This window comes from Cibotium barometz, chromosome 30 (genome assembly GCF_041138505.1).
Source record: "Cibotium barometz isolate CiBa-2024 chromosome 30, ASM4113850v1, whole genome shotgun sequence".
In the NCBI taxonomy this organism is placed as follows: domain Eukaryota; kingdom Viridiplantae; phylum Streptophyta; class Polypodiopsida; order Cyatheales; family Cibotiaceae; genus Cibotium; species Cibotium barometz.
The window spans coordinates 49,907,365-49,930,604 of NC_141075.1; the positions used below are offsets into that span (position 1 = coordinate 49,907,365).

The 23,240-nt window shown below is 41.4% G+C and overlaps 2 protein-coding genes across 5 annotated transcripts in view; both read left to right on the forward strand.

The window, feature by feature from the left end:
• Window positions 1–3,369, forward strand: part of LOC147621592 (tubulin beta-5 chain-like) — a 3,515-nt gene extending 146 nt beyond the window's left edge. The window contains exons 1-4 of one of the 4 annotated variants that reach the window (XM_086824382.1): window positions 1–11; window positions 1,269–1,678; window positions 1,784–2,053; window positions 2,305–3,369. The exon at window positions 1–11 is cut by the window's left edge and continues 146 nt beyond it. In XM_086824382.1, the coding sequence (XP_086680508.1) occupies window positions 1,285–1,678; window positions 1,784–2,053; window positions 2,305–2,972 (1,332 nt within the window). In that variant the 5' untranslated portion in view covers window positions 1–11; window positions 1,269–1,284 and the 3' untranslated portion in view covers window positions 2,973–3,369. Of the gene's footprint in view, window positions 12–36; window positions 276–342; window positions 535–1,268; window positions 1,679–1,783; window positions 2,054–2,304 lie in introns of those variants that run through there. The other 3 variants (XM_086824383.1, XM_086824385.1, XM_086824384.1) reach the window with 3 other exon arrangements.
• A 14,188-nt stretch (window positions 3,370–17,557) lies between these two features.
• On the forward strand, window positions 17,558–19,292 carry LOC147621593 (peroxidase 9-like). The gene is made up of 4 exons (XM_086824466.1): window positions 17,558–17,758; window positions 18,100–18,291; window positions 18,571–18,736; window positions 18,877–19,292. The coding sequence occupies exons 1-4, from the start codon at window positions 17,558–17,560 to the stop codon at window positions 19,290–19,292; spliced, it is 975 nt and encodes a 324-aa protein (XP_086680592.1).
• The last annotated feature ends 3,948 nt before the right edge of the window (window positions 19,293–23,240 follow it).

Here is a 23,240-nt window from a genome sequence, read left to right on the forward strand (position 1 = left end):
GCTTTGTGCAGGTACACATCTCTCTCTCTCTCTCTCTCTTACACACATGCACACACACAAACACACGCACGTTGTTCCTGAAGGTTCGCCTGTGTCTTTAACTCAGAATCTGGGTTTTTTCACCTTCACTGCTCCTCTTAACTTCTCAGAACCAGTGTCTGTCCAGAAATAGGCCCTTCTTCACATCCTCTGCCTGTTTGTATCTATCCTCCTTTTTCCAAGGTACACCTATCTTCATTTTCGTTCTGGATTTTCCTGAAGAAGTGCGATTGCAGGTCAAGGCTAAAGTTTCGCTTTCTTGTTTCACGGATCTGCATGTTAGTGTGACTTAAAACTGTATGTCCGTGGATGTTTCTTAGAGTTTCCGTATCATGGAGCCTTCTTGTACAGTGATTATAACAATGGTTTTCTTTTAGGAGGCATCTTTCTGATTTTAGAGGAGGTTGAGAGATTGCCAATCTATGTGGATGGCCATGGCCTGGTGTGAGATCTGTCTGGCTATGGAGTTTCCTGGGAGCTTTGGAGCATTGGTTTGTATGTACACTAATGCTACTGAGGGTGGAATAAAGTGAGCAATGCCTTGCATCAGCATTGTTGATTTTCTAGCATCTTCTATCTTCCTGATTGGCTTTGTCCAACTGCATCGGGCGAATGAGGGCCTCGACTGCACCCTCTTGCCATTGGTCTCTGCAATCTGTTTGCGCATATCTCGGAAAAGCCTTTGACGCGGGCCTAACCCGTAGTGTAGATGGAAATGCTGTAAACTTTTGCATTTCCTGCTCAAATTCACAACGTTATGTTGTTTGGTTTCAAACCCGGCTCCCCTTAGGGGGCCCTGCAGGATAGGTTCTCTTATCTTCTGCCGGTCTGCAGTATGCCTCATCTTTGTCAAAATTGCCACATGCATGGCTTTAACGACTAGCCTTAGGGCCCAAGATCCTCTCGTAGTTACTGATTTTCCACCGCCAGTAAGCGCTTAATTATCCGCCCCTAGGCGATGCCGCCGAGGATGCATCAAGGGGGGTTTTGAACCCAAGACCTCTTGGTCCTAGGCAAACGCCTTCACCACTTTGTCCTATGCAAACACCTTCACCACTTGAGCTATGGCTTTCTTGATATCTGCATCAAGTTACAAGTGCAATGCTGTCAGTGTTTTTTTTATCATACTGTGCTGGGTTTCATGCTTGTTTTAGCAAGTTTAGCTTACCATGTTTTTGGCTTGCTGGTGACATGTACTCAGCATAATCTTACTCAAGCTTGTGTGACAGTACTTTGTAACAGGAAATGAGGGAAATTCTTCACATTCAAGGTGGACAATGTGGCAACCAGATTGGCTCCAAGTTTTGGGAAGTGATCTGTGATGAACATGGGATAGATCCCACTGGCAGATACAATGGTGATTCCGAGTTGCAGCTTGAGCGAATCAATGTGTATTTCAATGAGGCGAGCGGGGGTCGCTATGTCCCTAGGGCTGTCCTCATGGATCTTGAACCTGGTACCATGGACAGTGTTCGCAGTGGGCCTCTCGGTCGGCTCTTCAGACCTGACAACTTTGTCTTTGGTCAGAGTGGGGCTGGAAACAATTGGGCTAAAGGACATTACACAGAAGGGGCTGAGCTTGTTGATTCCGTGCTGGATGTTGTGAGGAAAGAAGCCGAGAGTTGTGATTGTCTTCAAGGTGTGGCATCTTTCCTGCCTGGATCCCATTTTACTGTTGAATGCCATTGCCTTGATTTGCGGTAATTATGTCAGCACTCACTGATGTGCTAGCTTGGATTTTCAGGTTTTGAAATCTGTCACTCTCTTGGGGGAGGCACAGGTTCTGGCATGGGAACCCTGGTGATCTCTAAGATTAGAGAGGAGTATCCTGATCGGATGATGCTTACATTCTCTGTCTTTCCATCCCCCAAGGTGTCTGACACTGTTGTGGAGCCATACAATGCCACCCTATCTGTCCACCAGCTTGTTGAAAATGCTGATGAATGCATGGTCCTGGACAACGAGGCTCTGTACGACATCTGCTTCCGCACGCTGAAGCTTACAACTCCTACCTGTAAGTCTCAAATGTGCTCAATGTTGTGCTGTCATGCATACTCTCATTCATGGAATGCTTTTGGGGGTTAATGAAAAGGAAGGAACAAAGCATGGTTATATAAGTAATGATGTGTACTTGAACAAACAGTAGTGTGCTTTAGAGATCAGTCACACTCCTCGTTTGCATTAGTGACTATGATGGGTAATGTGGTTGTTTATACAGCCACTTTGTGGCTTCATCATTACTGAAGCTCCTGCTGGTTTGTGTAGTTGGGGACCTGAATCATCTCATATCTGCAACCATGAGTGGGGTGACTTGCTGTCTGAGGTTCCCTGGCCAGCTCAACTCTGACCTTCGGAAGCTTGCCGTGAACTTGATCCCGTTTCCTAGACTCCATTTCTTTATGGTGGGGTTCGCACCTCTTACTTCCAGAGGTTCCCAGCAGTACAGAGCGCTCACTGTTCCTGAGCTGACTCAACAAATGTGGGATGCTAAGAATATGATGTGTGCTGCTGACCCTCGCCATGGGCGGTACCTGACGGCCTCGGCTATGTTCCGGGGCCGTATGAGTACCAAGGAAGTGGATGAGCAGATGATCAATGTTCAAAACAAGAATTCTTCTTACTTTGTGGAGTGGATCCCCAACAATGTGAAGTCGAGTGTGTGTGATATCCCACCAAAGGGTCTGAAGATGGCCTCCACATTCATTGGGAATTCCACATCCATCCAAGAAATGTTCCGGCGTGTCTCAGAGCAGTTCACAGCTATGTTCAGGAGGAAAGCTTTTCTGCATTGGTACACTGGTGAGGGTATGGATGAGATGGAGTTCACAGAAGCAGAGAGTAATATGAATGATCTGGTCTCGGAGTATCAACAATACCAAGATGCAACTGTCGAGGAGGAACCGGATTACGAAGATGAGGAAGCCATGCCTTGAGGTGCATATAGATAATGGATCCCGATATGAAATCTAATCGTGTGGCTTGCTATCTTGTGAGTTTGATAGTCTTTGAAGTTGCAGCATGACAGATTTTAGAAGTATTTACAGACATAAATGGGACATGCTCTATCTGTTTGTAAAAAAGTCTCTCTAGGCCAAGTGGGGTATTCTAGAAACTGAAGCTGCCAGCCTGGGAGTGATGTCTGGACTTATTATCAGATTGTGGAGATATAGAAAAAACCCGGGTCGTCAATGAATTGTTATTCTCTGATATGTCGACTCATTATCAGATTGTGGAAGGCCTAGAATATAGAAAAAACCCAGGTCGTTCATGAATTGTTATTGAGAGCAAAAGCTTGTACTCTTTTCTATTTGTTTAGAGCTTGTTTTTTAATTTGTTCATAGCAATGTGCACATAGAGCTGAAATTCAACTAGAGTATCAGGCCCATCACAGACAGCCTGAGCACCCACTTGTAACTGCCCAGGTTGTGCTCATGTATGATGTGATCTGTGGACCATTTTTTGAGCGTAAAGTGGCAGCGCCCGTCTCATTGTGGGCCGAAGTTTGCAGGTTCCTTCTATATAATTCGTAGGCTTGAAAGTTGAAAACTGAACGACAAGAACCTGCCCAAATCAAAAGTCTCGAATTCAATGAGTTCATATTAACAAGACTTAGTTACAAAAGTGGAAATATCGCCTGTAGAAATTTCGTGGGCATTCACCTTTTACATGCTTAAAAGGTGAACTCCATGGCCATGATGAGCCCATTAAAAAAGTTATCTTAGGTGCCCAAAAGTGGCCAGACAATGATAGGCACTCTAGAAAAGGACCAATCAACTCTAGAAGAGGGTCTTATTTCCACGAGAGTATTCGGCTGTGTGTAAAGGATGCTTGGCCAAGCTACAAATTTTGTTGATAATAATTGCCCATAGAATCGGCACAAAACAAAGAGAATGATGGTTGTGTACATGACCTGAGGCATCTTACTTTTAAGGTATCATAGGCACCTAACTAGGTACCTAATCAATGTCCTAAGTACACCTTATTTTGATGCAACATAGGCACCTCTCCTTATGCTGCACCACCTCTACGTAACTATATGCTTGTATAGAGATAGACATGTCACTCTACAATACCTGAGGGTGGCATCGCTTAGAGAGATTCTTTGGGTTTGAATAGAGGTAGCCATAACTATGGATGAGCTTCTCTACGTGCAGGGGAGAGAGAGAGAGAGACAGAGAGACAGCGCTTGATTGAATTGGCCTAACAATGAGAGGGAGGGAGGGAGGGATATGGATTCTTTGGGTTTGAATAGAGATAGACATAACTATGCATGAGCTTCTCTACGTGCAGGGGGGAGAGAGAGAGAGAGAGAGAGAGAGAGAGAGAGACAGAGACAGAGCGCTTGATTGAATTGGGCTAACAATAAGAGAGGGAGGGATATGCATGGAATGGGAAGAGCATGGGCATGAGCTTCTCTACGTGCAGCAGAGAGAGAGAGAGAGAGAGAGAGAGAGAGCTTGATTGAATCGGTCTAACAGTGAGAGAGAGGGAGGGATATGCATGCAATGGGAAGAGCCTGCAAACCGACATGCTTATAATACGTGTAAGAATTCCAATTTTACCCTTTTTGGTGAGATTCATCAACCTTTTCTTTTGGGAACAATAATTATATATATTAATATTAACAGACCTTTACAAAAAGTTTACATTAGAGGCTTAGCAGAGACATACTAGACTTACATCAAGACTTAGTCCCATTTCTATTCAGCAGATTACATACTAGGTCCCACATTTCATCCTCCCATACAAAGGAAGAATTTCCCCATGAGAAGTGGAATCCCAACTGCATACAGGCAATAAGAAGTAGATCAGAGGTGTATCCCGTGGGGGATTATTGTTCAAACTCCTCTCCTTATTCCATATTTTCACTGTTGGCCTCCTTTCCAAGGGGTTTTCCACCAAGGCCATGAAGATCTCCTCTAGTTGCTCATCTTTGAGGTACCACCTTCTAGATCTTGGTCCCAATTTGGGAAACTTAGCTCTAACATCATCCCATGTATATACTTGCCAACGATCAAACACATTAGGCTAACCCAGTATGCATTAACATTTCACTTGCCTTGATTTATATCACCTAATCCGAGATTGTAATACCTGAACAACCTCAGTGATATCTATTATTATTCATCTTATTGATATAATACATAGACCAACAAAAATGTACACTTCTAAACAAAACTTTAGTGACTCTATTCCGTGTTTGTTCCCCTTGCAAAAAATAAGCTCATTTCTAGAGACCCAAATCACTAGGCACTGATATCTAATGATGTAGAAGATCATATCAATCTCATCAGTCATCTTGTATAATCTTCCTAATAACCAATCCCACCAAGACCCTCTCACTCCTGAATTGTCGTCTACCCATCTACCTATTTTTCCCTAGAACCCCCTTAAAGCATGACATTCCCAGAAAGCCTTCCTCCCTTCCTCAATAGCAGTTTTGCATCTGGGGCATGTCCCAGCACTAAAGTTCCTTTGGAGTAGCTTAAGCCCAAGAGGTAAAGCTAGAAGGCAACTCTCCACAAAGGTAAGATTCATCAACCTTCTACAAAGGTAAGGTTGAAAAAAACAAGCATAACTAATTAATTAGATCTTAGAAAAAATATTAGGGTGTCCTGTTTGCATAGATTTTATGTGCATCATGTGTGGGCTACTATATGTCTACTAAGTATTCAACATGTATCTCACCTAGTTTCTCATACGGAAGATTTGATAAGGTTGACCTTCCCACATTTGAATCCTATATCTGTGAGGTAGCTTCATTTTGAAAGGTTGGGGATTGAGATTGTATCTAGGAATTAAGCAATATACACATAGATGCAAGAAGCAATTAGAGATAGAGAGAAGCATAACACTCAAAGTAGATTGACAAGAATGAGTGAAGTACAAGTGAAGTGATATGATAAGGTCACTTAGACACTCACACATAAGAGTATACACACGCTCGGGGGGAAAAAACCTCCTAACAAGGAGGGAAAAAATATCATGATCCATTATTAGCTTACGTTCACATATCACTACTATTCATATTGTTGGGTCTATTTTCCAAATTTGTGGCTTAAACAAAATGCCCCAATTCGTCAAATTTCAGGGCTCATCCACTTCTATCAACAATATGACATTCTTACACTCAAGGAAGGTAAGAGATAGTGGACATATGGTCCAATCCATGCCCTTTCACATACTCAGTTGCTCATGGTGAGCTTTAGAGCAAAAAAAAATTCTCAACACACATAAACATACTTATTTGTTGCATCCATTTCAGATAGCTTTTTTTAATCGTTTGCAACAAACATCACACAAGATTATCAAAATTTTGTTGGTGATGAAGCTCAACTTGGTAATGCCCATGTTGATGATGCAAAAGTTGAACCAGTCCATGTTGATGATAATTGTAATGTCAATGATGATGTATCCATTATGATATTTACCTAAGAGTTTTAGGTTCTTTAAGTATAAACTTCTACACATATAAAAATTTGGGCATCTTACACCACAATCCTAATGACCCGAAGAATCTACATTTTCTTTTTGCTTGGTCAACCCATGTAGCTTGTGACATTGCCTACACCTAAAGAAGAAAAGCACCATAGATTTATTAGAAGAGACAACAATCGCCAAGGAGCTTGTTGGTATTTGCTACACCGAGCTATGTGAGGATTTTGCAAGTTTGAGCTATTGTGGAGAAGGAGATAAAGGTCAATCGAGCTATGTAAGTTACTGATGCTTTGTCATTTGCATCACATAGATGAATGCCACATGGACATGATTCTCAATATTAGCAAGCTTGGGGAGATGGGATTTGAAATAGATTATGTGCCCAAGAAGTCACCTAGAAGAGCCTAATCTAGGAGCCCAAGTTAGAGAGTTTGGATCATTGGATGGTTGAAAGTGTCAACAACAATGGGAATATGTGGTGCTCACCAAACCCTAGACTATTAACCATTAGATATGCACGTACTTAAGGTTGTGCTAGGGTCTTTGTTAGGAATCTAGTGTGAGTTATGCAACCATTAGATATGCACCTACTTAAGGTTGTGCTAGGGTCTTTGTTAGGCATCTAATGTGAGTTATGCAATGTGACATTTCAAAGGAACAAAGGCAAGTATTGGATCAACAATAATGCAACCCAATGTGCACTACATAGTTGCACAACAACAAGGCAACCTTTTGTTCATGTATTGTAAGCATTAGCACTAGGGTTAAAGAGTATGTATTTAAAAGTGATCATTGTATGTATTCATCACCAGTACACATGGTAGATTAGGTTGAAACACAAGTTTAAGAAAGTTGTTTGCCTTGTCTCTCCAATAAGTGTTGTGGAGACTTGTCACCAAATCAGGCTTGAGCTGAGCTTAAGAGCTTTACCCTCACATGTGGAGAGCTCATTCATGAATTTCTCATATGCACACTGAGCACAATCATGCACATTGTTATGGCTCTTCATCCAATGTGGCTGGTGCCTTCCAACCTCACTCACTCCCTAAAATCCTAGTTCATGAAAAAGTTGCAAGAGAGTAGAGAAAACAAGCATACAATTAAAAGAATGCTTAACATGAGGATATTTCTTTTATACTTTTTAAGCCATTTTTCACTATGCCACCTATCAGTAAGTGGCTCGAGGTGCTCGTCACTAGTTAGAAGGCTTTTACAAGTGTTTGGCTTTATGAGCTGAGTTCATATTCAAATAATCAAGAGCTTACCTTAGCCTTGTGGAAGCATGTGTCATTGGAGGAGAGCTCATAAGAAAACTATTGCAAGGGAGTGTTTGCATATTGCTTAATGTAAAAAATGACTTATATACAAATGACTAGTTTTCACACTAGGGTGACCAAACTAAAAAATAGTCTAGCCTCTATTACTATTCTTAAGAAACTATGTTCACTAAGTCGGTAGACTTTCCCTATTTGACAATAGTGCATGGTAAGGTATGTTACAATGCCCTCTTACAAAAATAAGTGCTTATTCGCATGAGTAAGATGGCAAAGTGCCACGTTACGTCCAGTGAGTGAAACCATGTTAACCAATAGAGTAGTTAACGTATCCCCCTTCCTAACAGTGACCACGTCCTCGCATCACCCAAATTAGTGGTGAAGCTCCCAGTGGGAAGTATGGATGGTGTGGATAGTCTAGGATATGCCATAGAGCTAGGCAATTGAGGTTAAGTGGTTAGTTCGGGACCAATCCTTCCATAACCAGATGCAGGGCAAAGTGATGGTGGGTAGCTTTGGGTAGCCCTGATAGTAGACAACTTATTCACGCGGCATGTGAAGTTATAGGCACACCAAGGGGTATTATGTTTGGATATCTGACAACGTGATGCTTAGAGATGAGGCTTCTTCAAGGCGAATATGTCAACTAGGGCGAAGTTGTGATGGTGGCAAAATGGAGTTGAAGAAGAGGATACGTGCATGAAAGCTTGTTAGAGGTACCTACAAGGTCAGGGGTTGTCTACGATGGGTCGTTCCATGGGCCAAGCTTTCACCCGCCATGGTTCCTCATCCATAGATGTACCTGGAGGGTTGGTGTTCACGAGGCTAGATGTAGGTGCATGTGTTTGTACATGCCGTAAGATGCAAGAAGTGAAAAAAAAGGTAATGCCCATAATGAAATATGCGGGTGGCGTGCATGGGCAATGGGTTTAAGGTGTGTCCATGTGGGTTTAAGGTGTGTCCATGTGGGTGCACTTCTCCAAGATGAAGATGTGCCCAACTCAACTATTTTCTTCAACTCTTTTTAATGCTTTCTTTGACATTTAATTGACAGCACTTTTCTTGGGGAGTCAAGATCCGTAGCTTGTTAGAGGCATGGCAATGAACTTACGCATGGTTGTGCCCTCAACGATAATGGAGCTAGGCAACCTCTATGTCTTGATGAATTCGGCATTCTCAAGAACTTGTGATAGAGGCAGTGTGGGTCAAATGAGTGGTGTACGTGAAGATGAGGCGACGACGGGTTTCTGTTTGATGGGTTTATGATGATTGTAGGAAGGTCTAGGTGCGATGGGTCGACCAAGCTTGCACCCGCCATGGCTCCCCCATCCAAAAATATACCTAGATGGCTAGAGATGAGGCTCAATGCAAGTCCATGAAACAACAATGTCTATGTGTCTATTACATGCATAGCTTGTGGATATTGAATATATCGGCATTGGGCAAAGTGTGGGTTCGTGTAGAAATTTCTATTGGTGAGAGCTCCAATACTCTGCTTTCTTCGACACTTTTCTACTTTCTTTAGCTCTTACAATGGATTGAGATAGGAAATTGGTTTTTAATATGTAACCAGGCTCACCAATAAGATGTGTGTGAATGAGGTTGGGTTGTCCATGAGAATGGAAGGATTTAGGACAACGAGGCTAGTAGGAACATAGGAAAACTGCGAACTTACACATGGTCGAATGGATCAGGGTGCTTTGTGAACCTCGTTTTGAAGTGTTGGTGGTTATTCAACCCACTTGCTAGAAGTAAGAATGGAAGTATTACAGAGCTTCCATGGCTTGGGGGTGAAATTTTGAAATGCCAAACACTACCAACCTTGACCACTCAGTCATGCTTTGACCTTTTGGACATCTCTACCTTGCGTGAGTAGCATGGATTGAGAGAAGTGTTGTGCCTTGGGAGGGAGATGCAGAGCATGGTTGATTGAATCACCATTGTGTGTGAAGATCATCATTTAGGTGCATGGATCTGACAGCTCCATGGACCATGATTGGGATGATTAGTTGATGGGGAGGAAAGATGGAGGATTGTCCGGTGGCATCTTCACAAAGTCTAAGCGTGCAGTGCGAGGATTAAAAGCGAGTAGCCCGTGTTAGTGTGAAGATGCCAAAAATGTGATTATAGATAGAAAGAGGGTTGAAAAATCTTAATTTACCATGCTCTTTATGCATGCTTCAAACCATACAAGGCGTTACGTAACCTGCACATGAAATCTAGGTGTGATCTAGGTGTGCATCACCACTCTCATCATGTATACTTCTTCTTACAAATCACCATGCAAGAAAGCATTCTTTACATCCACCTGATGTAAAGACCAACTCTTCTCTAGCCATAGCAATGACATCTCTCACAATTTCCGTTCTTGCACCAAAATATCTCCTCATAGTCAATGCCATATGTCTGTGCATAACCCTTGGCAACCAGTCTTTCCTTATACCTACTCACTAATCCATTTGAGTTATGCTTAACCTTATACACCCACTTACATCCAATTACCTTTTATTCCTTTGACAAAGGCACTAACTCCCATGTTGCATTTGTATCCAATGCTACCATCTCCTCATCCATGGCATCTTCCCATTCTTTATTTCCAAGTGCCTGCTCAAAACAAGTGGGCTCCAACTCCTGTGTATTGCTTTAACCATGTAAGCATAATGATGGGCTGTATATCCACCATCATATCTCAACCTACCAATAGGGTATCTAACCTTCATAGACTTGCACATACACCTGGATCACTACCAAGTGTCCTCAAAATAGTCCTAGTTCTCCTTGTACTAGAAGTAACCACTGACGGAATGCTAAGATCCTCATCAAGTCTCTACTCAAAAAGCCACTAGAGTCACCATATCCACATATGGGTGACCTGCTGACAGATCAAGCACAAAAGGTTGATCTTCCCTTTACGTGATATATGTGTATCTACATCTGTTAGAGGATTCTTTAGGTCCACTAAGCACCTCTGATTGCTGCTCTACATGTGGGGCTACATCATTAGTCTTACATCTGCATCTTCTGTTACCTTCACTAGTGCATATCAACTACTTATCTCATCAAAGACAACATCCTTGCTTACTTGCATCTCACGAGTGGTAGGGTTATAACATCTATAACCTTTCTTTTCTAAAGCATAACCAATATAGATGCATTTCTCTACCTTTGGATCCAACTTTATTCTCAATTCATCGAGAATCTGCACATATGTAATACATCCAAGCACTTTCAAGTGAGAAACATATGTAATACATCCAAGCACTTTCAAGTGAGAAACATATGGTTTTATGCATATAAACTTCTATATTCAGGCATCATATACCATACAGTGGGGGTCCTATTTATAATGTAAACAACATTTGTTATTGCTTGTGGGGCAAAAAAAATCTAGCATATTCTTTTCAGGCATCAAGGCATGTGTCACTTCTGTAATGTGCCAATTTTTCTTTTTGCAACACCATTCTATTTGCGGAGTTTACCTGTATGTAAATTGTCTCTTAATTCCTTACTTTCTTAATAAATCACTGAACTCATTTGAGAAATACTCTCCCCCACCATATGTTATTAGGCATTTGATCCGCATACATTTTTCCTTCTTGACTAAGGCTTTAAATCTCTGAAAGTGAGCCAACACCTCACTTTTCTCGTGGATTAAATAAACCCACAACTTTCCTAGTGCCACAATGAATGTAATATAATATATGTAACCTATAATTGTTGCTGTCTTGGTCGGTCCCCATACATCTGAATGTATAACATCCAATGGCCTTGTCGTGACATACTTTTCATGGTTTTCATGTGAGAAAGCATCCGAATGTGTAACCTCCAATGGCCTTGTACTAACATGCTTTTCATGTGAGAAAGCATGTTTGGCTTGCTTACCAAGGTGGCACAATTCACATACTTTCCCTAACTTATGATGAACTTCAAGTCACCACCATCCTAGATGGTGGGGCAGGAGTGAGCATTGTTGAAAGAAATTAAAAGGTGCACAACAAAAGCATGTGTGTGAGTATGTGTGTGTGTGTGTGTGCGTGCGTGCATGCGTGCGTGCGTGTGTGTGTGTGTGTGTGTGTGGAGAGTAGAGCTACATTGTGTGCTGCACATTCACGAAAGTGTGTGAGAGAGAAAAGATAAGACAAAAGGACATAATTAAGGTTGGGTCCTTAATTATCCAACTTATTCAATACAAGCTACCTTAGGTAAATTTCCACCCACTTGGGACTCTTACAACCACATGTAGACATGGCTCATATTGTGCCCCATCTTTCATCCTTGGATGGACACATCACACCACTCTCACCCTTGCATGCTAACATCTGAAGAAATGCAAGAGTGGCAAGATGTCCCAATGGAGACCCATGCCGTTATGAAGGAGATAAGGAAAGGGAGAAAGAAGAAGACATAAAAGAAAATGAGGGGCATCATACCAGACATAGCTCTGCAGAATCACAACGACTAGAGGCTGAGGTGGCATAGGAAATCAGAACATACCAAGAAGCATTGACAATGCAAGAGGCCACAGTCAGCCAAGCCACACAAGAGCACACGCAGGAAGTTAATCCCCCCCCCGACGAGCTCTCGGCACAATTGATTTTCACAGACCTATCCCCACTTAAGGATTCAGCTTTGGCAGACACACCGAGACAGAGATAGAGCCCGAACATGCAACATCAGTTCTAGTATAGGCTAAGGAAACACAAGGCATTGAGGCAGAACAATTCAAGTGCATGAACCAACAGCCCATAATAATACAACCAAAAGGATAAGAAATGAAGAGCCATCAAGCCCAAGCAAAAGAAGGTGTTTGGAAGATGAGGGAAGAATACCCCATTTGTCCTTCATATACAAAATGTCGACTATGAACAGTTCATGTAAGAAACAATGGAAGGTTTGGATGAACTGTTAAACCTACCACATGCTGGACTCGATGAAGGCGCAAGCACAAGTGCACCATGGGAGTAGGAGCAAAGAGTCTAGCGTTGCCACCTCCTCACAACACACATGCTTCATGATCGTAATGCTACCCTTTGAAAGCAGGTTAACGAGTCAAACACACAAGTGTGGACCTTAAAGGACCCCTTGGCAACAGAGGCCATGCACAAGGATGTCATAATGAAAAGCTTAAAGGCCATGAAGGAGCAAGAGACCAAATACAAAAAAGCACTGGAGAGCAATAATGTGGTTCTTAGCCAAACCATTGTTCACAAATATCAAACCTCCTCAGCAAACAATGAATCTTGCTTATTACAAGAGTTGGAATGCCAGTTGTTGGCGATACAAGACCGAAGTCAACGGCCAGAGCCTACAGATGACCTACGCCTACTCCTTGAGCGTGCCTTGAAGTTGGGCCAGTTGCCAGTAACTCTTCAGGCCCCTCCTCAAACTCTTTCTCTGTTTTTGTCTACAGTAACCCTCTCTTTACCTCAATACGATATAAATCTATTTGAAGACCTAGGTGAACTAACCCTCATTAAGCAGAATACTGAACACAATCCTGACCCTACAATAATAATGAGAATTTTGCAAGGGGACATAGTCTTAACTAATCCACAAGATATCTTCTTTTACCGACTACATCATATTGTGTTAAACCTTTGTAGTTGGTGTCGGGTACTCCAAAATTCTGGACAACAATGTCGACAAATTAGATCTATTCGTACCAGATGACATTCCCGAGACACCGGCCAACTATGAGGTGGTAGCACATAGCTATCACCTCATAGCTATCAGTTGATTATAAGCCATGGGTGGTGATAGCTATCAGTGGATTATAAGCCATGGGTGGCTCGAAGTTTACAATACTCACCAACATCTTAACTTATGTGAGTCTACCTTATATCATCATTTTGGAATTCTAAAGTTATACTCTAATTTCTACAAACACTTAGAATCCATGATGGCCAATGTACAATATCATTTTGATGCCACCCATATTGAATATCCTACCATAAATCCTGAGGATATCCCTGACCTACAAGAGTTTATGAAATCTCAAAAGCCTAGCCACCCACCCCCTAGCACAGGTCATGGTCAGGAAGAAACTTCGTCTTTATCTTCAATGTCTACTTACACCGTCTATTCTAATGTTGCTATTGAACTCCTTAATCCCTATCCTAATGCCCCACCTACTAACACATCTCAGGCCGACTGCATATTCTCTACTTTCACTCCTCAGCAGATAGATTTTCCCACTAACCCTCTCGCCCCCCCAAGGAGATATTGGCACCTTACCCATCTCCCCAACGACAACCTTTAGGAGGTACGCTATCCTATTCCCTAGGACAATATTGAAGCTTTCACTGATGATACAATTTTGGAATCATTGTCTGGTGCAGAATATGAGGGCTTCATTTGCATTGGCAATCCTCTATTAAAGCCCAAATTGATGTTCAAGGTGCTCATGCAAGTAACACCCTTTGAACCAACTCGACGGATTATGCCAGAAGCCTACTCTGGGGTCACACCAACAAAGCAGCATTATGTGCCACCATACCCTCTAACGAGCACCTCACCTGGATTTAGAAGAATTACTTCCCTTGGCTAGAGAAGGCACATTATGGGCTAATGTGGGGCGGTACACAAAATTGGCCAATCCCCAATTAGATGACCTGCTAGAAATCAGGATTGTCACCTTCATGATCAACTATTGCTCTCGCAGCAGGTGGAGAAAGGCTCACCCCGTACACACAAGAGGTGGCTATGCCACAATTGTCACAGATGAGGCACAGCCCAAACTAGAGGATTTTGGAATACAGCCAAACTGGCAGAAAGAGTACTTAATAATTCTAGAGTATAGCCAAGTCTATATGTGCGGGCCACCAACACAGTGGGTTGACCCATTGTACATGCCCCTTTTAAGAGAAGATGGACTCCACTGGAGTTTCAGGAGGCCAAGCGGCACGACTCCCATGTCTGTTACAACTTCCCAATCTTCATATGCCAGCAACATTTCCCGACATACGGGAGAAAAGGAAACAAATGCTTACATGGATACAAGCATGGCGACGTATCTCAAACCCATCAATCGTGGCACAAGTGTTATATTTTTGAAATTGCTGGTGGTCCAACCTAAAGAGCCCTATGATGGGTATGAAGCTGAGCAACTGAAGTTCTACATGAATCAAGGGCCATCTAACCAGGGCATGATGCTGTATTATCATCATCTAAGGTGTCTTCCGGCTTACATGTATGTCACGTTCGAAGACATGGTGGACACAGGATTCTGGTGCTCCCACTCAGCCTTCAGACACACCCTTAGGAAGCTTCAGTCCCAAAGAAATTTCGACCGACATGAGTTCGGTGACCAGGTCTTTAGACCTTTGTAAAAGGTTCTGGTGAGAGGACAGATCCTACATCAGGAAGGAGGGATGTTAATCCCATTTTGGATTAACAAGCGTGCTCCTCCATTTGAGGACATTAATAAGTGTCATGAAACGGCACTATAAAAGTTATACATTATGAGATATTGGTCACCCAAGGCCTAGTTAAGTAAGTTTTGGGCACCCAAGTGTGAATAAGGGCAAAATGTATATAAGGCATTTTTTCATTAATGAAAAGACACAATCCCCCTTTGTGCTATAGAGAGCTCTTCTTTGTGTCGTCTTGAGAGAGATTGAGAGAGAGAGAGCATTCTGGCATTATGCCTCTTCTATGCTTGTATGATTCATGCTTGTGTGGGAGAGTGAGAGAGAGTGATTGCCTTATGCGACGGTGTGAGCGACTCTATGGTGACAGCGTGGAGGTGGAGCTTAACAAGCGAGCTTGGAGGCCTCAAGGGACTCAAGTTCAAAGCATTGGTAAGTGCCCTAACGGTTGTGATCTAATATTCATCATTTAGGTGAATGCATTGAGTTCCCTCTTGGAGGTGTGCTACCTCATAACAAGCTCCTTCTCTCATTGCTCTCTACCTAGCACGTGGAAGCTCCACTTGTGTGACACAAGTGGTGGTGCATTGAGCCCCTAGCAGCTTCACATCGAGGACTTAACCCTCATAGGGTTGGCTGCATGCTCCCAAATCAGCCCTCGCATCTTCTCTTCTCTCCTTCTCCCCTCATGCAAGGTGAATATTCATTTAGATGAACATTCAAAATTGGCCATACCTAAAGACAAACTACAAAGGGCTAAAAAGGTGTGAGGAGATGTGAAAGGTAACAAGGAAGTGTGGGGACAATTATACCAGGAGGTGTGTAAGAAAGTGGAGGATCAAATGGTGAAGCAAAAAGTGAGAGATGGTGGGAGAGAGGTGAAGAGTGGACCCATGTTATTGCCACAAGAGTAGCATGGATATGGATCCCACCGATATCACCCCTCTCGTTGATCCATGTATTTTGAAGTACTGCTATTGATCTCCTCCTTAATACAAGGTCCTTTCTTGGTCCAAAATTCCTCTAATGGATTTTTTAAATTAAAATTCAAATCCATATAGCTTAAGAATAGTATTTTCAATATGCTATTTTGAGTTGAAAAAATATGTATGTCAACGAAATCTTTATAAAATTCCAAACACATATGACATTGAGCTTCTTAGTCACATGAAGCTTTTAAAATGAGTAATTAAACTTTCTCCTCCATAAACATTACACATGATATTTCCACATGCACACCTGCAGGTTCATGTATCATGTATCCATGCACATAGGTACGTATATGCATACATATGCACACACCCACACGCACATACACATAAACATGTGCATCCACTAATAGGGCTTTTGCAATTCTAAATATTGTTACACCTTTCCATGGATGCCCTAAATCCTTGCTCATAGGTTGCATCATTCATATGTTATCTTTAATGAGATGATGATGCTAAACTAGAATTGAAAAAATATTTGGAGATGTTGGTAACTATTGTTTCATTGGTTGTTTTCTACAAGCTAGTTTTACCAAGTCCTAATGTAGCTTAAATCATATGCAATATCTATTGAAAACTAAAAGTTTGAACATCTTGCTCTATGAGAGAGAGAGAGAGAGAGAGAGAGAGAGAGAGAGAGAGGTTGTTGATGAAACAATTAAATTTTATACATGGGTGGGCAAAGAAAAAGAACATAATGAGATCATTGTCAATATTCTAGGTGCTACAAATAAGAAGATGGTAGTAGGTCATGTATTGAGAATCTTTCTAGAGCAAACCTTTCTAGCCTTTTCACTTGATGAGCAATGAGAGTCTTCCAGGATGGAGGCAAACAAAATATATTCTAATAAATGCAAACAAATGAGTGGCAACAACTTGGATGTGGGTGAAGGAAACAAGGAAAGGACAACAAATAACCTTTTGCCTTGATTGTGCCAAAAGTATCAATCAAAAGATTTTCGCTCCTTTACCACATATTAAGTGATTTGAGACACTCTATAGTAGTCTACTACCAACTGAGGCTCTCTAGAGATGAGGCACTACCAACTAAGGCTCTTGATCATGAGACATTGAGCCATATATATCATCAACTAAGGCTGTAGGAGAGATATTGAACTATCAACTACCTTTGAAGGAAACTTGGGGGGATTTGATTTTTACCAATTTGTAAGTTGTAACAAGCACTATTTTAATTTCCTTTTAAGTACCCCTTCTACTTTTATGCATGAATGCATTTATGTATCCATTAATTTAAACATATAGCTGTTTGCATGGGGTGTTCGTAATGGTTGTACGCGCTAGAGACATTCCACCAACCTCGTGGGAGAATAGAATATAAGTGAGGCCATTTCAATCAATTCCCCCATATTCGTCTTCTACTACAACACACACACACACACACACACACACACACCAAAGCTCACCAAGCCTTGTGAAAATGAGGGCGCCTATGCTTTATGGGTTCACCTTAATCTTGTTGCCATTAGTGCATATAGCCTTCTGCCAGCCTCCTCTTAGCGTTGATTTCTATGCAAAGACTTGCCCTCAGTTGCAGTCCATCGTCTTCAAGGTCATGCAAGAAGCTGTTCATGCGCAGCCTCGCAATGCCGCATCCATATTGCGTTTATTCTTTCACGACTGCTTTGTTCAGGTGATCAGTATGGCCACGTACTTAAGTTTCTTGATTGTGCATCGAGTAGCTAAATCTCTTCTAGCATACGCATATGGCGAATCCGCCGGTTTAAATCAGTATGGTCACGTACTTAAGTTTCTTGATAGTTTATCAAGTAGCTAAATCTCTTCTAGTATACGCTTACGGCTAATCCACCGGTTTAATTACTCACTATGGGTCGTAACTACGTGATTTTTGCTAAAGCATTATTCTGGGATGCTTTAATTTGGGTAGCTGCTTATTGTTTATTTGCAAGGAAATCACACAACGAGCTTGTGGTTAGCACAGCTAATCCACCGGTTTAACAACTAATCCCACAGGGTTGCGACGGGTCCATATTCCTTGACGACGTGCCGGGATTTGAAGGAGAGAAAGGTGCAGTTCCGAACAAGAACTCCGCAAGGGGCTTTGAAGTTATAGATGCAATAAAGACTCAAGTAGAAGCTGCATGCCAAGGAGTCGTCTCTTGCGCTGACATCCTCGCCTTAGCGTCTCGCGATGGAGTTGTGCTGGTAATCTTCATTATATAATCCCTTACATTATGCGCTCACTTATTGCTCATAACAGCATGCATATGATACTTAGATTAGGTTAGTATCTTGATGGAGTTGTGTTGGTAATCTTAATTATATAATCCCATTACATTATGCGCTCAATTATTACTCATATTAGCATGCATTTGATACCTTGATTAGGTTAGTGATCATGGTGCCCATCTTAATGACAGAACAATATGAGTAATCGGAGTAATGATCACAATAGTTTAATAATAATACTGAACGTTTTAACAGTCCCATGGCCCTTACTGGGATGTGCCCCTGGGACGGAGGGACTCAAGAACAGCAAGCTTAAGTGGAGCAAACAGCAGCATTCCAAACCCTAGCTCAAACCTCACCACCCTCATCTCCATGTTCCAAGCAAAAGGCCTTTCTTCAGAGGATTTGGTGGTCTTGTCAGGTGATTAACTCTAATTCACTAGTAATAATGAATGTTGATGAGCATAATTCTGCTGCTGATTGTGAGCCATTGGGACACCACCAAGCCATTTGCTTGCCTTGGTTTTTTTTGGGATTTAACTCTTAAATTGGTTTGATCAGGAGCCCACACCGTCGGCCTAGCACGTTGCACCAACTTCAAGCAAAGGCTTTACAATCAATCTGGCACAGGGAAGCCGGATCCCAGCTTGAATTTGGCAGCCCTGCAAGAGATGAGAAGTGTGTGCCCACCCTCTGGAGGAGACAACAACACTAGGCCCCTTGACGAGAGCCCTTCTTTGTTCGACACAAGCTACTACAAAGCCTTGCCCATGAACAAAGCTCTTCTCAACTCAGACCAAGTTCTCCACCCTTCTTCCACCATTGGAAGCTCTACTAGGACTCTGGTGGAGAGGCTTGCAAATGACCAAGAAGCCTTCTTTGACAAATTCACTGCAGCTGTGATCAAGATGGGCAGCATCAACATCCTCACGGGGTTCAATGGGGAAATCCGTAAGAGTTGCAGGCTACGGAACTAACAAGACAAGTCTTGATGAGAGACTTATAGAGACAAGTCTGAACACACTCATCCATACATAAAATAAGAAGAAATTAGCTCATCATTAGGACGTGCTAAATCCTTAAGTATGCAACCCTATGTGTTGCCTACAATAAGTCCTTCATAACTCATCAGTCATAAGGCTAATCATTCAGTTCATACTTGTGTTTAATTTGTTGCATGCCTTGACAAAATAAATTAGTCCCCCCCCCCCCCCCCCCCCCCCCCCCCCCCCGCGCCCCCGGCCCTTCTCTCTCTCTCTCTCTCTCTCTCTCTCTCTCTCTCTCTCTCAAAATATCTTTTCATGGTTCAGACTTGTGTTTAATTTGGTGCATGCCTTGACATAATAATTCGTGACCCCAAAAAAGACATGATTTAATGTTCTCTTAGTGGCTTTTAGAGGATTTTTTTCTTTGATTATACTCATGAGAGTCCCAAAGCTAATTGTGATGCAAAGGTATTCACAGATCTTTATTAGGTAGGTGTGGTTTCCTCTTTGCCTTCAAAAAATTTGTGTTGAATCTCTTTTTCCACACACACATACATAAAGAGAGACATGGATGTATGTACGCAAATTCGATCATTGTTAGTAGCTTGCTATCATGTCTTATCGACTAAGCATGTGTGATAACAACTCTTAACTCATGAGTGATGAGTTCCTTTGTTTTCACATTTAGTGTGTGAGTTCACATTGCATAAACAATTCTACCACTTAGATGGTTGATGATTTGGCTACATAAACACCCATGCCATAAATGTATCACTAGGGGAATTATGTCATGCATGTTTCAATAAGCATGGAATGAAGTATATGCTTTATTATAAAACTACTCCCTTTTTGGATTTAACTACACATAGTATGCAAGGCATTAGATATATGGGCTATTCTTAAATTATTAAAATCCTCTTGTTCTTGCTGACTTATGGAAAAGAAATGATATTCCAAGATAATATTAATCTGCTTTTGAAATGTGAATAGTCATGCCCCATGCTGCAAGTGCATCTTGACATTGCCTACGTGTGGCTTGACCAACTCCCATAACAAGAAATATGTTTCCATCACTTCTTGTCAAGTGGTACTTTTATCACCTAAGCATCACAATCTCCCATCAATTCATGTGGAAATTTAAATCAATGCTTTCACTACTTGTGAATTGAAAGCCCCCATTGCTTCACTCAAAACTCAGCATACCCATCATATGTGTTTAAGCCCTAGCAATTTGAAGCTTACAAAAATCAATCCTTTCAATATTCTTTCTAGTCTTTTCTGTCTACTCGAATCTTTGCACACCAAAGCACTATTCTAGATGCCCATTGATACGAAATCAAAGAGACACACAAGGAAGAACAAACATCATAATGTTTAGCAATACTTGTTGATGCATTATTATAACAAAAAGAAATATGAGGATGAATAAACATTATGATGGATGGCCTTTACTATACTTTGTGTGTGTGTGTGAGAGAGAGAGAGAGAGAGAGAGTATGCATGGATGGCCTTTACTATACTTTGTGTGTGTGTGTGTGTATGCATGGATGTGTGCATGTGTGCATGCAGGCATGGGGGCATCCATGCATGTGTACATGTGTGTGTGTGTGTGTGTGTGTGTGTGCGTGCGCTACATTTTGATTGGGTGCTACAACTTACAAGCCTAAGCTAGGGCTAGACTTTATTAAAAGTTAATTAATTAAATAATGCTACAATAATTACCCTCACCTCAAACCTTGGTCTCCTAACTCATGTAGGCTTTGAACTTATTCTCATAAAGTCTTTTGCCTTCCATTCATGATTATGGAGAGTTTTCATCCATGCTCATAGCCTTATCAATTGTTGCCCATGGATTTTCCAATACTCATAATCTCATTGAGACTTAAGAAGAAAATATACTTATAGCCTTGACTCTATAGATTCACGAAAAGGTTTAGTGGAAGCTCACAGCAATGGCAAATCCATACTGACAAATATGAGTCTAAGAATACTCAGTGAGACTTAAGAAATACTTATAGGCATGACTCTATAGATTCATGAAAAGATTTAGTGGAAAGCTCACAACAATGGAAACTCCAAACTGACAGATGTGAGTAAGAATACTCATGGAAAAACCCTTGTCTCACATTAACATTCATGCACCTTTTCACTTTACAACTCCCAGGGTGCTTTTTTAGTTACAATATGGGCCCTCTTCACTCACAACATGGGATCTTTTCACTCATCACTCTCATTGCCAACATGACTTCATGAGAACTTCAACTCTCTTTCATGGGGTCCTAACTCATCGCTCATGGGGAATAGATTTGGGGATAGTCATGTCAACACACTTATGTCAACTTGAAAATAATTTATGACATGACACGGGGAATAGATTTGGGAATACTCACTTACATCAAATTGAAAATAATTTATGATTAACATATGGGTTGCTCTATAATTATAAATCCCCCTATATGAGGAGTAGCCATTGTGTCGAACACATGAGCTAGATGTTGATGGTAATATGTGGCACAATGGTTAGGAGTTTACTTATGTGGACTTGGCGCCATGCCAAATAGGATGCATGTAAGTGTGGGTCAATTGACTACACTCTAGTTGGGTAGGAGATATTTGACACCTATAATCCTTGGGTTGTGGGCCCAAATGGGTGCCCATACAGAGCCTTGAATGGGTTTAGAAGCTATGCCAATACCATCGGTCTTATGTTTAGTCTAATATGATTCCAGACTAGGATGACATAATCAATTCGATCCATTTGGTCCTAGTCATAGCATGGTCGATATGAACTGACCCACAGTATAACCAAACTTAGGTAGGTACTATATATAGACAAATTTGGTAGCCTTCTTAGTCATATTAAGATCACTTTGATTAGATATACCTTCATTATATTATATGCCCTTGTGCATGGCATCCTTCATCGTGACTCTACCTAGATTACCCTAAAGAAGGGTGGGCATAGATGCTATCAGTTTGTAACTTTAGTAATAGATGCTATCATTTTGTGACTTTAGTAATATTCTCTATCTATCTTGTTTGTATCTTTTTTGGTTTACAATAGTAATTTGGTATTATTCTTCATCTCTCTTACATTAAATTCTTTTCCTATGTAGGTTATATTTTATTACATGGTATCAGAACTTAGGATCTAGACAAAGTTTGTTAGCAAGTGCCTCTTTAGTAGTAACTTTGGAGAAATGGATCAACTTGTAGCTTACTTATGCTTGACCACCACCACTGTTTGGTGATGGTGAGTTGAATGAAACTAGATATACACTGTGTTCAAGTTAAGGGCATAAGTTGTGGAAAACTACTACTAGGTTTGATATGAGGCTAGGTCCACCAACTCTAGATTGTTGAAATATGCAAGTGAATGGGTGTGTGCGGGAACAAGCCCTTAGCAAGAGACTGTAAAAGGGAGTCTGTAATTAAGTGGGTAGCAGTGAAAAGGTAAGAAGAATCTACTAATGAGAGAATCAAGGGTAGCATGAGAGAATATAGGGGTGTGGAAAGATTCTAGGAAAAGGTGCCTCCAGATGTAGGGGAGGTGGCACAAATCAAGGAGAAATCAGTGGGATTAGATGCTTGGCATCTTGTGGATGTAAAACCTATAAATTGAGGCATTGGCCTAATGAGAAATTGTTAGTTTTTGAGTATCTATGCCTACATTATCCCATTAGATTAATTGTTCACTAATCTCTTCTTAATCATCCTCTAATTACTTTGCTAATTATGTTAATTCTTATGTTTGATCCACCATAGCCGACTCTTGCTTGCATTTCAACTTGGTATTAGAGCCATAGCCTAGGATCCATCTAATTTTTAAAGCATAGTTATCTTGCTAATCATTATTAGAAGCTAATCCCAAATTTTAACCCCTTTTTCAACTATACTTTGCACCCCCAGCTGGTGGAGGGGCTTGATCTCCCTACAGGT

Excerpts from the sequence above, each read along its gene's own strand:
- LOC147621593 (XM_086824466.1), top strand. The coding sequence starts at position 17,558 with ATGCTTTATGGGTTCACCTTAATCTTGTTGCCATTAGTGCATATAGCC. Across the intron at positions 17,759-18,099 it reads TTCACGACTGCTTTGTTCAG|GGTTGCGACGGGTCCATATT; the intron begins GTGATCAGTATG and ends CTAATCCCACAG. Across the intron at positions 18,292-18,570 it reads CTCGCGATGGAGTTGTGCTG|TCCCATGGCCCTTACTGGGA; the intron begins GTAATCTTCATT and ends ACGTTTTAACAG.